A 17,997-nucleotide genomic window follows, 5' to 3' on the forward strand; every position below is an offset into this window, starting at 1 on the left:
CAGATACTAACTTTTGGAGAGCGCAATGGGGAAATGATGTATGGTTAGCCCATGGAATGGAGTATTCAGCTGGGGTAGCTATATTAAAGAATAGATTTGCTGGGGATATTTTAGGTTGTGAGAAGGACACTTTGGGTCACTTTTGCTTAATGGTAATCTCTCTTAACCAGATAACAGATATGGCTAGGTGTGACGACAGCGGGAAGCGACTAATCGTTCGAAACCAATGACGGCATCTCCTCAAGAGGTTAGCGTAGATGCTGCTGTAGCATCGGTTATATCCGAACTTGAGAGTAATTCTTCATTGAAAGAAGAGCAAAGAACGGCACTGAAGGCTTTTTTCGATGAAGAAGATTTTTTTTTCGCTCTTCTCCCGACTGGCATCGGCAAGTTTTTTGATTTGATCTGATTGGTTGAAGTTAGCCCGGGGTAGACAGACAGATGGTTCATCCGATCATCAGCCAAATCATTTTTTTTAGAAGTGTCTGCCCTTTTCCAAACAGTTTCCAAGGGCGACTTTTCAGATGGTTATGGTTACAAAGCATCTGGTCCGCCAGGTTCGAGGATGGGCAGACAGACTATATAATCTATCTTCCAGCCGAATCAGGCGCCCCAATTTTTTTTTACAATCTATTTATCATCCTTGTCTTCCAACTTGATTTTCTCTTTATCTTTCCTTTACAATTATCAATTTCTTAGTTTTTGATTTGTTTTTGTTGTTTTCCTGTCTTAAAAGTGTAAAATAATAACATGTGCTCATGAAATCTGGTCACATGACACATTCATCTTTGATTTCCACTCTCTTCCACTCTGTCTTTCACCTCTGTCATAGCGCCCCCTTGAGGACTCAGGTTCGTAACATAAAAACGCCCTGAGGATGTAAAAGCGGGCCGTGTGTTTGCGGTACGCAGGCCTTGTGTTGTCATTTGTGTTCCCATACTTACCATATAGTAAGTTTCAGCCCTTACGAGCCATAGTGACTGTTTCAGAAGGAAAACCTTTGGCACCCCATAGCACATGGTGGTCCATGTGGGGTGTGCTTTATACAATGAATTCAATTTTATTCAAGGTTTATGTCAACGTAAGAGGGTTTATGAACTATTTTACAAATGAAATCAGTGGGTAAACAGAAGTCAGGTTTGCTAATTCTCCGCTATATCAAACTTCCCTATGCTGCACCCTTCTCTTCATTCCTGTTGGCTAAATAATGCAGAGTTTGGGTGGGTGGTGGCTCCCCCATGGAGCAAGGGCCAGGGCAGCAGCTGTCCCTATCAAGACTCTGCTCAGAGCTGTCATGGCCTGTCTCCTCCATGGCTAATTACTTCCTACAGGCCACCAGCATGGGACTGCAGCTACCAGCTGGGAAAGGATAGCCAGATGAGATTAATGTATTAAGTACTGGGTCAAGGTGTGTGTGTTTGTGTTTGGTGTATGCTGTAAGAATGTGTGGTGGTTGTAGTTGTGGTTTGAGGTTGTGTGTGTGTGTGTGTGTGTGTGTGTGTGTGTGTGTGTGTGTGTGTGTGTGTGTGTGTGTGTGTGTGTGTGTGTGTGTTTGTGTGTGTTTGTGTGTGTGTGTGTGTGTGTGTGTGTGTAGTAGGAATCCTTGTAGGGGTAATGGACAAGCACATGGCTATGTGAGTGTGCTAATGGGCAGTGTGTGGGCAGCACAGGATATGGACCTGGGTTTGAGCAAGTGGGATTTCGGGGGCACCCAGATTGAATACAAACCTGGCTCTGGTTCTAAGTAAGGGATAAGTGAATATCTATTTAAGAGTAACTACCCTTGCTTTAAGAGGATCACCCGAATCCTTCACCATTATTGTGTATGATTCTGCAGTATAGGATATCTGAAAATTCTTTAAAAGTCGTTTCACAGAAACAAGCCTAAGTCAATGAATTTAGTGCACGCACACACACACATTACATTACAGTCATTTAGCCGATGCTTTTATCCAAACCAACTTACAATAAGTGCATTTAACATAGGAAATCAGGAGAACTACTAGTCATCAGAGGTCATAAGTGCATCTTCTCTCTAAACAAGCTTCTAAGAGCAAAACCAGTACTAAAGTAAAAGCACAAGAAAGAGATTTTTTTTTAAATGAGTGAATACAATAAGTGGTAAGAACAACAGGGTAGTAGTTCTTGAAGAGGTGAGTTTTCAACCTGCACCGAAAGATGGGCAGTGACTCCGCTGTCCTGACATCAGTGGGGGGTTCATTCCACCAATGTGGGGCCAGTACAGTAAAGAGCCGTGACCGGGTCGATCGGCAGCAGGGGCCTCTGAGCGACGGGGCAACCAGGCGTCCCGAGGCAGCAGAGCGAAGTGGTCGGGCGGTGTAGGGCTTGACCATGGCCTGGAGATAGGAAGGAGCTGTTCCTTTCACTGCCATGTAGGCTAGCACCAGAGTCTTAAACTGGATGCGAGCAGCTACTGGGAGCCAGTGTAGGGACACACACACACTGTAACATTACCATAGCCCCTTCCTTCCCACCTGCCAGAACAAATCTATGACAGAGAGAGTTACTCATCTGTGGGCATCCAGCTAATGGACGACCATGTCACACACCAGCACTCATGACAGGAAGGGGGCCGTTTGCAGTGACACACAAGCTAAAGTGATGAGAACAATGAGGCCCGTAGTAATGTATCCTAGGGCCCCCCCCCCCACAAAAAAAACCTGCCATCGTATTTTCTCTCAACAAATTGTGCAAATGTTTTTCGCTCCAGTGAAGATGTTTTTGCCATTGTGCTCATGGTTGTTGCCTTCCCTGCGGTGAATACTGGTGAAACAACTGTCACCAGAGATGATTAATTATCAGTCACTCCAACCATGCGACAAATTGGTAAATAAATGTGCCTTGGGTTTCAGAGAAAGAGAGGCCGGACTGGTGGTTGACAGAGTCCCGAACAGATAGGAGAGAGAGAGGATCAGGCAGTGAGGGCTGTGCACAGACAGATAACAGACAATGGGCTGGAAAGTAGGCGCTGGGTTTACAGAAATGAGTTCGTGACTTGGAGAGTTGCCAGGTCGAATCTCTACCAGGTAAAAAGTCGTTGGGGTAAAGTGACTGACTGACACCCTAGCCTTACCCTCATTACGTCTGATTGCTTTGTTCAAGATAATTAACCCATCCTCATACCAATGGACCCGGAAGCTATCGGAACGCAGTAGCTGTGTCTGAATTGTTCATAGTACACTCTAAAGCTGTGCACATTTTACTGTGTGCGATGTTAGTGTGCAAATGTAGTGTGCGAAAGGAATGTATGCGTATTAGTGCGTGAGAGAGTGCAAGTGTGTATGAGCATGTGGCAATGTGCATTTTCTTACACGTATTTGTTCCATTGCACCCCACGCCTTTGCACACATGTGCCCTGTAACAATGTCGAAACTGGTCAACAAATTTGGGACAATACGCTCCACACTTAATATGGAGCTTTTGTCCCAAAACGATCAAAATCGGCCCATAATCCTTTGCACCGTTGTCCTTTTCGTGGAAACGAATGGCCGGGGGAATATTTCCCATACAGCAATATAGCAGACGTGCAGGGGAACTTGCTAGAATCCAGGGGGGAATAGCTATGAATAGAATAGGTGTGACAAAGGCTATCTCTGCCCCTAACCCTCATACACATAACTTTTCTTTTTTTCTTTTTTCTTTTTTCTTTTTTACATTTTCCCCCTTTTTCCCCCCAATTGTACCCGGCCAATTACCCCACTATTCCGAGCCGTCCCGGTCACCGCTCCACCCCTTCTGCTGATCCAGGGAGGGCTGCAGACCACCACATGCCTCCTCCGATATATGTGGAGTCGCCAGCCACTTCTTTTCACCTGACAGTGAGGAGTTTCGCCAGGGGGACGTAGCGCATGGGAGGATCACACTATTCCCTCCAGTTCCCCCTCCCCCCTGAACAGGGGCCCCAACTAACCAGAGGAGGCGCTAGTGCAGTGACCAGGTACCTACATCCGGCTTCCCACCCACAGACACAGCCAATGGTGTCTGTAGAGACGCCCGACCAAGCCGGAGGTAACACGGGGATTCGAACTGGAGATCCCCATGTCATTAGGCAAGGGAATAGACCTCTACACTACTCGGACACCCCATAACCATTTATTTTGTCTTGATCACACCCCACCCGTGACGCTGTCTTGAAGCCACTAGAATTTAGTGAGGACAGAGGCACGGCAGCCATCATCAGCAAATTCAAATGTATATTTCCCCAATTTAACAATAGAATATGTTTTGAGTCTAAATGAAAGGCTAAGCCTCAATTCAAATGGACAAAGCAAAAGTGATAAAGTTCTTCCTGGAGTTATGGGCGCTTACTTCCCCTGGATGTGAGTCTGCCAAGTGGGGAAGTACTACATTCCATGTGCTGAATAGTATTCTCCGGTAGTATGCAGTATACACTACATACTTTAAGTGTGTAAGAAGTACTGAAATCAGGGATGGTTCATATGGCAACAAGGATCACTTGTACCCAATCAACAGCTCTCTCTAGATATGGAGATATATCATGAATAAATGCATCTATTATATGTTTCAGCAAGGAAAGTAAGCCCATGGACTGTTTCACACTGGAGTGTGCTGTGAGCTTTTGTTTGCAGCCCCTAAAGGGGGAAATAAACAAGGGACTGGGCTTTTCTGAAAAGGAACCGCTTGATCGAGCCTGACATCTGACTGTGTGCTCCACAAATAGCACACGGTGTACCCAGCCATCTCTCTCCTAGTGGGTCCTTCCTGGGCCTCGGCCTTTCCACATCTGCATGAGCTGAAAAAGCCAAGACATGCCCAGCAAATAATCCTTTTATTTTTACTAATTATGCGGTCATAGAGACAGCGTTAGAAGACTACACAATCAGGCAGTGGAGGAAATAGACAGGCGCATCAGCAAGGCTTATTAGGGAAAGAGAAAAACACACAGAGATGCAGACAGAGCGAGGCTGAAAGAGAAAATGGTGGGTGAAAGAGTTGGCAAACGCTTTGACAGACGTGCAGGTGAATAAATGGTGGAGGCAATGGACACGAAGGTAGACAGAAAGATGAACAGCAAGTGAGACGGGAGGCGTGACAGTGCAGCAAGGCGTGTAAAGGCAACTGGTACCCCAGTGCTGCGCTGTGCCCCCCCCCCCGCGGCACTGAAGGCAGGGGAGGGGGCGAGGTGGGGAGGGAAAGGAGGGGCAGGGACGAGAGGAAGAGAGATGAGGAAGATGAAGAAAAGACGAGGAGAGAGAAAAAAGAGCAAACAGATAAAGTGGGTGAATGGAAATAAGTTGGTGGCAGCTAGAGACAGAGATTGTCTTTGACTGTATTCATTCCACTGGGTGGACCTCGCCCCCTACACACTACCCTGTGCAGTTACACCTATGGGTGCACACATTTGACTGTGTGTGTGTGTGTGTGTGTGTGTGTGTGTGTGTGTGTGTGTGTGTGTGTGTGTGTGTGTGTGTGTGTGTGTGTGTGCGTGTGTGCGTGTGTGCATGGGTGGGTGTGTGTGTGTGTGTGTGTGTGTGTGTGTGTGTGTGTGTGTGTGTGTGTGTGTGTGTACTTGTGTGTTACAGTCTATTTTTCTAGTATGTGTGTGTGTTCATGTAATTGCACCCTGCACCTGTGTGTACATTTGCCCTCTAACACGCTGAACATTACTAAACACAGCCAGGACACAGTTGCTGTTTGTCAGAGAGGAGCAGAGGAGCAGAGGGTCCTCGGAGGCGACCCCTAGACGTGTCGCTATATATTACACATGCAAAGGGCCTCTCCGTCAGCAACCTCGCCACAGTTGTCGGAGTCAAGAAGATCTAAGGGTTAGACAAACACCAGCCATCATAGTTGCTGTGTTCGGGCAGTTCACAAGCATGGGGGCGCACACACACACACACACACACACACGCACAGACACACACACACAGACGAATACAGTCTCGATCTAACCTGATGGATTTCTCCATGCAGCTTCTCACCCCTGTTCTCTCTTCAATCGTTTGACCACATGACTTGTAAATAGTGAATGCAAAGCTAAGAGATGATTAGCCACTGGTTGTAGACCTGCCCTAGAATCACACTAAAGAAAAACTCACAAAAAGCTGGAGGCTAAATATTGTTATAGCTAGAGGCTAAATATGTTTGGTTTTTTTTGTTTTTTTTAATAGATTCAAATGTATGGTTTGGGGATTTATTTATTTTTTAGTCATTTTAAATGGTAAATCTGTATTTCAATCCATCATTTTAAGCTGTAGCTCGGTAGGAGGAGGAAACCCCTTATGAGGCATATGCACTAGTCCTATGGTTACGTCTATATGAAAGAGGTTTATATATGGTCCATCACTTCGTTGTTCTTCTTGTTTAACTGATTCAGTGGCAAAGAAATGCATCATGGTTGTTCAGATGACACTGAGGTTACAGTATGGATGTCATGTGGCAGACCTATTTTGATAGCACCAAACAAGTCATCCTTTCTCTTCACCTGATGAATCCAATTTGGGGTTGTGGGTGGCTGGAGCCTATCCTTGCAACCATCAATAAAAACACAGCCAGACACCCTGAACATGAAATAGTTCACCCAGTCACTACTCCCTACATTTGAAACACTCAAAATATACCCTATATCTGAAGACAACACACAAGCAGAACGGAGAAAAGACAACGCATTGCATTGCTGTATTTTTTTTTTTTTGGGGGGGGGTTGATTTTTCCCGCTTTTTCTCCCCAATTTTATCTGGCCATTTACCCGATCTGGGGAGGGCTGCAGTCTACCACATGCCTCCTCCGATATACTATGTGGAGTCGCCAGCCGCTTCTTTTCACCTGACAGTGAGGAGTTTCACCAGGGGGATGTAGCGTGTGAGAGGATTGCGCTATTCCCCCAAGTTCCCCCTCCCTCCGAACAGGTGCCCCGAGCGACCAGAGGAGGCGCTAGTGCAGCGACCAGGACACATACCCACAGCTGGCTTCCCACCTGCAAACACAACCAATTGTGTCTGTAGGGACGCTCGACTAAGCCGGAGATAACATGGGGATTCGAACCACCTTCCCCGTGTTGGTAGGCAATGGAATAGACCGCCACGCTACCCGGACCCCCGTGCGTTGCTGTAATTTTAACATAGAGTAGTGTACATGTGTCAGAGACTATGGTTTCGGTTGCATTCTGGGAAATGTTGAGCGCACTAGTGAACAAATTTTACTCCTAGAATTCAGACACAAACAAAATGGAGGAAGATGAATATAGTGCTAGTGAATAGGAAGCAATTTTGTACACAGCTTAAGTGTGGGTTTCCCCCCGTTTTCAATGAGCAGGCACATTTGTTGAATTGGGGACTTGGTATTGTGTGGGTCAGCCTTTTATCATTTGGAGTCCCCGATTCATCTGACTTCTTTTTTTTCTTCTTTTTTTTTGGACCGCGGGAAGAAACCTACAGACACAGGGGACACACATCGACTAACATGGCTGCCACTGAAAGCTGCAATGGCACAATTACATTAAGCCTACATCTTGCTATGAGTTTGGATACCCTGTGAAAAGAAAGGCCGGGATCATCGACCAGTGAGATGGAAGAAAATTCAGCCTCATTCAGCATGGCCAAAGGTAGTGAGATGATAGTCTCACTACATTTGCTCATACTGAATTTTCCTTTATTTTCTTTTTTTTCTACTTTCCTAGCAGTAGAAAATAGTCTACCATTATATCAACATCAATATTTTCTACCTAGTTGTGTGTTTTGGTCTTTATATTTCACACTAAGCACCCGCCCAAGCCATAAATATCTCCACACCGTTACATTAAAACTTAAACTGAGTATCCTGGTGGCTCAGCTGACTGAACTCGCACACCGTCTTCCAGTCCAGCTGAGAACTTGTGTCACATCCAATCTATCTCAGTACTCTCTTCTCTGCCCCTCTCTACTGTTCTACATAAATATTGCAGTACATGTAAAAATAGTCTACAAAACTAAACTCTTTTTTAAGGAAAGGGAAAACATGAAACTCCCACATGGTTACACCCATTAAAGTAGAAACAGTCACACTGTGTAATAAGTACATATCATGACAGCTTCCCCAACACATTGCTCTTTATGCTTTTGGCAGCCTCTTCATTTACACTGTAATTATCAGAAACCCGACATGGAGTTGTGTCTCACATCCAATTAAATCCTATTCCCACTTTAGCAGTAGTGCTCCTCAACAGGATAAACCTTGCTGCTTTGCTAAAACCTCACAGCTGTCGACTGTAGATGCTAACAGGTTCTTATTAACGGTTGGAAGAAAAACCCAAAACAAAACAGCATGGCACTGCAGTTTAGGTCATCGATAAATGTCCCTCCTGAGAAAACAAGATTGGAAAAGCATGAGTCTAAAACCGGATTAGCTTGAGCAAAATGTGATCACACAGGTCAATTCCAGAGAAGAAGACAGGGTCTACATTAGTGAACAGGGTTATAGTACAACCCTGTCATGCATGCCTTACCTTTATCAATATTACATCATCCATCCATTATCCAAGCCGCTTATCCCATTTGGGGTCACGGGATGCTGGAGCCTATCCCAGCCGTCATTGGGCAGCAGGCAGAGAGACACCCTGGGCAGGTCGCCAGTCCATGACAGGGCCAAGACACGCGTGCATTCACAGCTAGGGACAATTTTGTATGGCCGATTCACCTGACCTACATGTTTTTGGACTCGGGGAGGAAACCAGAACACCCGGAGAAAATCCATGCAGACATGGGGAGAATATGCAAACTCCACACAGAGAACGACCTGGATGACCCCCAAGGTTGGACAACCCCAGGGTTTGAACCCAGGACCTTCTTGCTGTGAGGTGACCATGCTAACCCCTGCACAACCGTGCCGCCAAGGTTACATCATAACTACTATTATTATAGGTATTATCATAGCTATTATTATAACTCTATGCCAATGGCTTTTGTGATGCTTTATTCCCTTTTTTCATCATTTCATCATTTCACTGTTAAGCCCACTGAGGCAAATTTGTAATTTGTGATATTGGGCTATACAAATAAAATTGATTTGATTTAATTTGATCATAAACTTCACCTATGCCTTTTCTGTACAGACTTTTAGGGTCCCCAGCATCCTGAGGCACTTGCCCATCTCAAACCTGTCTATGGTTAACTAACGCTTAGTCAGGGATGGACTATTTGTCTGGGGTTGCAATAATGTTAGAGAAACAGACTCTAATCTGTGGTGTGTCAGCTGCAAACACAGTGCAACTGCACATAGTTGAGTGAAATGACAGGTTTTACACATAAGAGTGAAGTGTTTGAAGAACGGCTGATACACTTGAGTAGAATTATAAGGAAGTGCTATTTTTGTTTCAACCCTACATTCATATGGTCTCACTGCAGCAGCTACAGAAAGGCAAAGCGACATTAGACATGAAACCATAGTTGTGCTGCGCACCAGATAACCCCCTTGCTCTCAGTACGTTTTAGCTTTGGACTGAGGCCCAAGACTCCAGTCCAAAGTTGCAAAGCTACGAGTTAGCATCCTTTCCTTCCTCGTTCTTCGACAAATCCACTTGGCATAAGAAGCACAACGTTATTAATGAAAAGACAAGGATCAGATAGTATTTGCAACTGATTCCATAAGTTTTAGTCATCTTACAGCACCAGTTCAGTCTGATTTAATGCATGCCGGCATCTAAAAAACAGCCCTCCAAAGAAAAGAAAAAACTTTTTTTTTTGGTCATAATGAAAATGCTTCTGTTATTCATGCATCATCAGCTCTTCAGTGCTGCATAGCTGGAGCTTGTTTGTCATATTAAAGTAACCAAAAAAAGTCTAAACATCTTAAAGGGAAATTTCACCACTGAGTTTGTGTATGTGCAATCAGCACTGATGAATAATTTAGTGGACTGACGCAATAAAGTCCCCACTGTGTAATACACTGACGGAGAAATAAGTGTTGTCCTGCTCATGGAATCTTTCCCACAATGCCTTCATGTACCAGAATGCATTGTGTGCATGCTTAGATTAGTGTTAAAAGCCCAGCTAGGCTGTAGTTTTTCCAGCCACCAAATGACATCACGATGCGTCACTTAACGGCCAGAAAAAACCCCCAAAACAAACAAACAAACTCGGTTTCATTGCCACACCACAGATGCAGAAGCGATCGGGAACAACTGCAGGTGTTTTTCATGTGTTATCCCTGTCACAGATAGACAGAGATCACAAATTTTGCCTTTAAGGGCTTATAACATGCAGGGAGTGGAGGATTTATTTCCCATCATGTTTTTATCCTGACATTCAATGCATGTCTAAAAGGGCTGGCTTTGAAAGCCTTTTCCTATTGTATTTTGCACATTTTATTTTACCATTGTACCATTATGTGGAACCGTATTAGCCACAACACAGCCACAGCACTTTTGAAAGATGACTTAATCCACTGACCACCTAATGGCAGCTACGCTTTTAGCTGCTCACCAGAGGCCTTCGATTCTGCACTGTCAAATCTGACTTTATGAGAGGTTTTGTTGCATCGTAAAACATTATGACAGACATTATAAAAGCCATCATTGCCTCCTCCTCGTTTATTTGGTTTGTTCCCTGGTTTGCACCACACAGAGAGAGTGCTGAGGAGTGGGGAAAAGGCATGGGAGCAATAGGAAAAAGTAAGGAGAAGCAGAAAACTGAAAAGACAGAGAGGAAAATGAGGAGAGAGAAGATGAATTGAGAAAATGATCTAGATGACAAAGCGCTTTTTGAAACTAATGCATTTTTTTCTGATGAGTGGAGCAACATCTTGGTTCAAGGAGGTTTCAGTTCACAGGTGCAGAAAGGAGGGGAGATAAAGAGGAGGTGAGTGAGATGGTGGAGATTGTTGAAAATTTTGTCAAGCATTTGTCTCTATAAAGAGGCAAGTGCATGACATGGCACACGGCTCCAGTTGCGCTCTCTCTCTCCCTCCCTCCCTCCCTCCCTCTCTCTCTTTTTGTCTCTGTCTTTGTCTCTCTCTCTCTCTCTCTCTCTCTCTCTCTCTCTCTCTCTCTCTTTCACTTTCTTCCTCTCACCCTCCTCCACTCCCTTCACTTTCCATGCAATACCCATGCAAGAGGCCCCTCTCAGGAAGTTCACAGAATGAATGACACATGTCACAGGCATCTACTGAAAAAATAAATCTAATGAAATCCAAAATCACTGTCTAATATTCTATAGACTCTTGACTTCAAAAAAAAAAAGCAATTACCAAGAGTGATCTCTCATTGAGTTTGCTCTGCAGTACTCGGATGCAACTTCAGGTTCTAATGAGGTTCTAAGTTTGACGTTTTGCTAGCCCGACCGGACTTGGGATGGCGCTGTTGTACGGATTTTGTTTAGCATCTCAAATCCAACAGTGGCCCACAGACAGGTCACACAAAGACATTGCACGCTTGCCACATTAACTGCATCGCCCTGATGAAAAATACTAACATGATAACTTGCTTTGTTGGGGTGTATATCAACGCTATATGAAATATCTTACCTCTAGGTGTACGGTTTCCTTTATGAAACGAAGTTTAAAAGTCCTGCTCAGTGCCGGCTCAACGACACTTTTCCAAAATCCCACAGTTACGCATATGTTTTCACACTCAGTGTCCTGACAGAATAAATGGAAACGGTGGCCAAAAGGCATGCATAGTTACATGATTTCTGAAAAGAGTCATTGAGCTGGCACTGAGTGGGACTTTTAAACTTCGTTTCACAAGGAAAACAATGCATGCCGAGGTAAGAGCTTGTATATTGTGTTCATACAGCCTACACCCCAATGAGGGAAATTATCACATTGATGTTTCATCAGCCCAAATTGGTTCATGCGGTAAGAACATCTTGCAACATCTGTGGGCGGAAAGCCTATGGGCCATTGTCACACGAAATAAACAAAATCTGCACATCAGTGCCCCTCAAGTCTGGTCGGGCTAACGTCTTGCCTACTCCGTGATGCATTTTAACCACCGAGATGCAGAAATCTGAAAGGTCATGGACTGCATGAAATGCAATATCTGCTCAAGATAGATATGAGAGTAAACACCTTGGCAGTGAATAAACTCACTAGTTGAATTGTGAAAACTGCTACAAATGGATCATAAAAAAATCAAAATGTAACCTCCACCACAGTAGATTCCCCCCCCTCATTTTTTAAACGCTGTTGTCGTGTTCCATCCTAACATGCAAATTATTGAAAAGTTGACAAAAGAAAGGCAAATCAGTATATTTTTCCCCATTAAAATGGGGGTAAGCAATTTTAAGTGGAAGTTAGCAAGTGCTACCTATATTTTGAAAACATACTGCAAAGGAATCTTTCCCCTCACTTCTGAATAAGAGCCCAGTGAATGTGAAAACTAATTGACAGCAAGTAAGGACCAATGGAGATGCCAGTTTGTAAAGGCCTCTCCTGACTGGCTGATACAGCGCACCTACAGCAGCCACAGAAACTGGATTTTTTTTTCCCCCTCAGTGGATGTACTTACTTGACAGATGTAGAAAGAGTTTGACCAAATATCACAAAAGTGTTATAAACTAAACTCCCTGATAGCCACTTCAACTGGTGTAATGTGAAAAAACAGTGACATTTTCAGATGACACCACAGTAATTGGACTGATTAATGACCAAAATGAAGATGCCAATAGTAAGGAAGTGATGGACCTATCCATATGGTGTCAAGATAAGAACCTCTCCCTAAATGTTGAGAAAACAAATGAGAATATCCTTGATTTTTGGAAGTCCAGAATGGTTCTGACACCAAGTTACATCAACAGTGTCCCTGATGAAATTGTGAAGAACTTCAGATTTTTAGACATTCAGATCTCAGACTCCCTCTCCTGGTCTCTAACCACCAGTTGTGACATTAAGAAGGCACAACAGAGACTGTAGTTTCTGAGAAGTCTGGAAAAATTCAGTATGTCCACAAAAATCCTGGTTAATTTCTATCAGATGACCATAGAGAGCATCCTTATTGGAAGCATATAGGTATGGTTTGGCAACCTGACTGAACAGGATGAAAAACAACTGAGAAGGATAGGAAAACAGATTCAAACATCATAGGAGCAGCACTGCCACAGCTTCAGGACGTTTACACCCCCCATTGCAGAAAGATGGCCCTAAGTATCATGGAGGACATCATCCACCCAGCACATGGTCTGTTCTCACTCCTTCCCTCAGCAGAATGCTTGCAGAGCATCAGAGCTCAGACCAGCCACCTCAAACACAGTTTTTACCCGCAGCCAATCAGAATAATTAGAGTAGGCACCTTACATAACTTTCATTGATTTATTATTTTGTAGGGTTTCCGATTTCTTATTTTTTTTGTTATTATTTATTATTTTCTTATATACAGTTTAAGGGCTGAGAGAGCCAGGGCATATGCATTTCATTGCATTGGAAGGTACATGGTAATTTTTATATGTATATGACAATAAATTGAAATTTGAATTTGAGCCCCCGTGCACGGGGTGCAGCCAGACTACATTATCAAAAGTGTTGCATTCACATTTGCTCAGAAACAACAGCGAGCGCAACAGCTACCCAGCAAACATGCCCGTGCGGGCCCACTGTGGGTAGGTGTGGGTTTACTGTGGGGCAATGTGGGCAGGGGCAAACCCGCACTAATCCCACATGGGCCCCATGTGGTTAGCCCATGCGGGAACCACAGTAGTTTTGCCCTTTGAGGCCCCTATGTGGGCTTATTGTGGGCAAGCCCAGCTGTGCTCTTGCCCACAGTAAGCCCATATGGGCCCCATGTGGGTCAGCCCATGCGGAGCCCACAGCAGTTTTGCCCTTTGAGGCCCCCATGAGGGTTTTCTGTGAGCAACCCACTGTGGTCTTGCCCACAGTAAGCCCACATGGGGCCCCTGTGGGTCAGCCCATGCGGGGCCCACAGAAGTTTTGCCCTTTGACGCACCTATATGGGCTTACTGTGGGCAAGCCCAACTGTGGTCTTGCCCACAGTAAGCCCACATGGACCCTCTGTGGGTTAGCCCATGCAGGGCCCACAGCAGTTTTGACCTTTGAGGTCAACCCCCTGTTGACAGTACAGTTAAAACGTTTTACGATTACAACTGCTTTAGGGTAAGCGGTACTCAAACTTTGTATTTACTGCCCATGCCCAATGCTGCATATAGTCTGATCCCAAGCTAGATTAAATGCTCCACCTGTGGCTAACTCATACTGTGCACTTACATTTCAACTGTTGTTTTCTTCAGATGCTGTGACAAAAAGCAGCCGGGCCACAGCATCCGAGGTGGAAGCTGCCATCAAAATGTGGCTCAGAAATGCCAGGGATAGAGACAGAGGAAGGAGCAGAAGGAGCAAAAAAAATAAATAGATTTGTTTGTTTTTCTTTTATACTTCATGTTCTTATTGTGTTCAAATGTGGTTCTATGTTTGTTGTTCTGCTTTATAAAAGCATTTAATTTGGTATATAGTTTTGTTTTTCAATTCCAATTGTTTCCAATTTTCAATAAATTCTTTCTTCATATAATTTATATTTTCTTCATTTTTTTGTTTGAGCTGGCTGTCAATAAATGTCACTAGCATATCAGGTACACATGGGGCACTATGGGCCCGTGTGGGACCACTGCTCCCAGCCCAACGTGTGGGCATACTATGGGCATGCTGCGGGTCCACAATGGGTCCCACTGAGGGCCCACTCTGCTTAGTGTGGGCTGCCCACTGGGGCCCCACCAGGGGCCTTTAGTGTTGGGCCCACACGTGCCCCGCATTTCATGCCAGTAACGGGGCCCACAGGGGGCTGCCCACAGTGGGCCCTCTGTTCCTGCCCGCAGTGGCCCCACATAGGCCCCAAAGGGGCATGTTTGCTGGGTAAGTAGTGCTAACTCCCAGGAGAGAGAAACTGAGACTTTAAGGCCTGGTCCACACCACTCACCTCTACCTGTGAAGGATGGCTACCTCGCTGACCTGCTGCAGCTCACGTGCATGTGGTGTCCACACAGACAGCATTGCTGCTGCCAGCCCTATGTGTTACACGGTTTGCCTTTGATAATGGCCATCAATTATCGAATTTGAAATTTCATTTCATTATAAAGTTCATTATATTTTTATTATTATAAAATATAAATTGAAATCATAAATTGTTAAGTTCGTCATATTTTTTTCATGTCTGTGACATATTGTGCAGATATAGACATTGAAACTATAGTGAAAGGTGTCAGTTGTGTAAATTAATGTTGCTGATGTGACGTCAGTATGACTATCAACAGATCATTTCCACAGTCTATTTTTCCTGAACCTAATATAGACGTTACGTCCATTCTCTAGAGTTGTGTCGCTCGCTGCAGCGTGGCTTGAGCCTCGCTGCTCACGCGTGCTGGGTGGCTGCTCTGACCTGTTAACATGGACGCCCAAATGACAAGCAAGAGGGTCCGCGGTGCACACGCGCTGCTCAGGGAGGCGATGTGGCGCGGGGAATTATTGTTGTAAGTATATCTCAGCCGTACCTCGTTGTACTGTATGCTGTCCAAAGACAGTGGGTATAGTGTTGTAGTGGGGGTGTAGCATTATAATGGTGGGAGAACGTGTTACTGTAGCTTACCATGGGATATCAAACAAAATCCATTCAATAATTCGGTTTCCAACACCCTTTATCGCATCTTCTCTCTATCCAAATGCCAATGTTGTCATCTCAGATGAGCATTAAGACTTCCCTGCATGGTATTTAAGAGTTCTTAGCCAAATGTGGCCTTACCAGAGAGCTTTTATTACTCACAACTTAAATTTGCATGATGACACGTTGATGGTGTCAGGCAAGGTTTGGAGACAAGTCTGGGCAACAAGAATTTCCTGAGTGTTGTTCACTTCTGTGTGCTTTATCAAGCAAAATGAGATACTTGCAGACACTCTTGACAGTCTCAACCATGTGGACTTCACTTGCTTTATATGATGTGAGACGACCTGAAAAAGATCGATGTTTCTGAGTGCCATGCCGGCTTGTGTCTGAGTTACTATAACCCTGCATAGTAATGATTTTCCTGATGTTGGCTTTAACTATTTAGTGGCTGAACTTTGCTGCGTCATGCGATTACTATCAGCACGCTTTACAATCCTTTACCATTTCAAACGACTCCTCGTTTGGTCATATAAACGTCTGAGATACTTTTCCAAATCACCACGAAAAGTAGGAAAGTTTCACTTTAGTGTTAGGGTGGAAATCGAACCTCGTTATGCTTTACAGGCGTGTCAGCAGAAAATGGACATGAACGCCTCTCCCACTGAGGGGAGCTTCGTCACCTCACAGAGGTTGTCTTTTTTTTTCAAGAAAGTTGAAAGGCCAAACATCCCCACCACCAAACTAGTCTCTCTCTCTCTCTCTCTCTCTCTCTCTCTCTCTCTCTCTCTCTCTCTCTCTCTCTCTCTCTCTCTCTCTCTCTCTCTCTCTCTCTCTCTCTCTCTCTCTCTCTCTGTCTCTCTCTCTCACTCTCTCTGTCTCTCTCTCTCTGTCTCTCTCTGTCTCTCTCTCTCGCTCTCTGTCTCTGTCTCTCGCTCTCTGTCTCTGTCTCTGTCTCTCTCTCTCTCTCACATTCTCTCTCTCGTCGCGTATGCTTGGGACGCGTAAACCAACTGTGCCTTCTAGCGGTGACTTTGGGTAAGGTGTGTGTGTGTGTGTGTGTGTGTGTGTGTGTGTGTGTGTGTGTGTGTGTGTGTGTGTGTGTGTGTGTGTGTGTGTGTGTGTGTGTGTATGTGTGTGTGTGTGTGTGTCTGTGTCTGTGTGTGTCTGTGTGTGTGTGTGTGTGTGTGTGTGTGTGTGTCTGTGTCTGTGTTTGCGTGCGTGCGTGCGCGTCGTGCTTGGTCAACGTGACAGCGGTGTCACTTACGGTAGAAAACGTATTCTGTGTAACTGGACCAGATTTTGTCGTCCGTATGCTGGCTGACAAACGAGGCGGTGACCGATGAGTTGCAGGCCACCATCTGGAAGCCACACTCGGACAGCATGTCGAAAGCCCTCTCCAGGTGCTTGAACTTCAAGTAAAAGCGCGACGTGTACCGATCCGGGGTCCTGTCGGGGTCGCGGCTCTCGTTCAGAGTCTCTCCGAAAACCTCTTTGGCCAGGGCCACTCTCCCGCATATCAAGATCCGCGGCACCCGTCGGAACTTGGCGTCTGCTTGGCTGTCGCGGCCCGTCGTGGACGAGCCGCGGTAGCCCACCGTGATGAAGCCGCTTTTTCTGTCCGCGGGTACGAGCGAGGGCGGCGGGCACACGCGCTGGTCGCTGCCCTGAGAGCCGTCCTCGTGGTCGCTGTGGAAGTAGTCGTCCGGGCTGTGCTTGTTGACATCGTCGGGGGTCAAGATTTTCACCAGGTCGGGCAGCTGAAAGTACTCCGCCTCTTTTCTGAGCCGGCCCCTCTCCGGAAAGTGGTCGGGGAGGACGACTTGCTTGTCCCGGAGGTAGTCCAACACGTAGCGGAATAAAAACCCGTCGCGGTCGATGAACACGTAGCGGAATAAAAACCCGTCGCGGTCGATGAAATATCGGCCCTTTGGGTCCCTCGCCAGGTCGTTGGAGGAGTCTTTTTTGGCGGAAAAGATTTTGCCCAGCAGAGAATTCGGGGTGCCCACCAGAGTTGAGTGACGCGTGTAGTAAACCTGCCCCCCTACGTTTAATTCCACAACATCTGGGAAACTGTTCTGAACCGGTCCCTGATCTTTGGGGTTAGTCCTACAGTTTCCACTTAACGCCATTGTCTCCGTCATGAAACACTAATGACGGCTTTGCTAAGTCGGTTAGAGGTTAAAAAAATAATAAATGATGGATCGGCGTCCGGAAAGTTGCCGAGCGGTACCGGTGATTACGATGCGTAGCTCTCCGTTATGTTACATTTCAACAAATATGGTGACAACATCGGTTGCCAGTCCGGATCAGGTGGCGCACGGACCCCCCGTGTAAACGTCGAAAAGACAGAGATAAGTGACTTGGAGAGGGAGTGGGGTGGAGAGGAGGGGTGGGGGGTGGGGGGGGGCAGTAATATGAGACAAGAGAAATACAGCGGG

The 17,997-nt window shown here is 45.5% G+C and overlaps 1 protein-coding gene across 1 annotated transcript in view; it reads right to left on the reverse strand.

The window, feature by feature from the left end:
- The window catches only part of kctd16b (potassium channel tetramerization domain containing 16b), a 183,630-nt gene extending 165,930 nt beyond the window's left edge, over positions 1-17,700 (reverse strand). Inside the window, exon 1 of the mRNA XM_056285117.1 lies at positions 16,824-17,700. Coding sequence (XP_056141092.1) covers positions 16,824-17,700 — 877 coding nt within the window. The remainder of the gene's footprint in view (positions 1-16,823) is intronic.
- Between the last annotated feature and the right edge of the window lie 297 nt (positions 17,701-17,997).

The sequence above is a fragment of the Lampris incognitus genome, chromosome 8 (assembly GCF_029633865.1).
Source record: "Lampris incognitus isolate fLamInc1 chromosome 8, fLamInc1.hap2, whole genome shotgun sequence".
Lineage (NCBI taxonomy): Eukaryota > Metazoa > Chordata > Actinopteri > Lampriformes > Lampridae > Lampris > Lampris incognitus.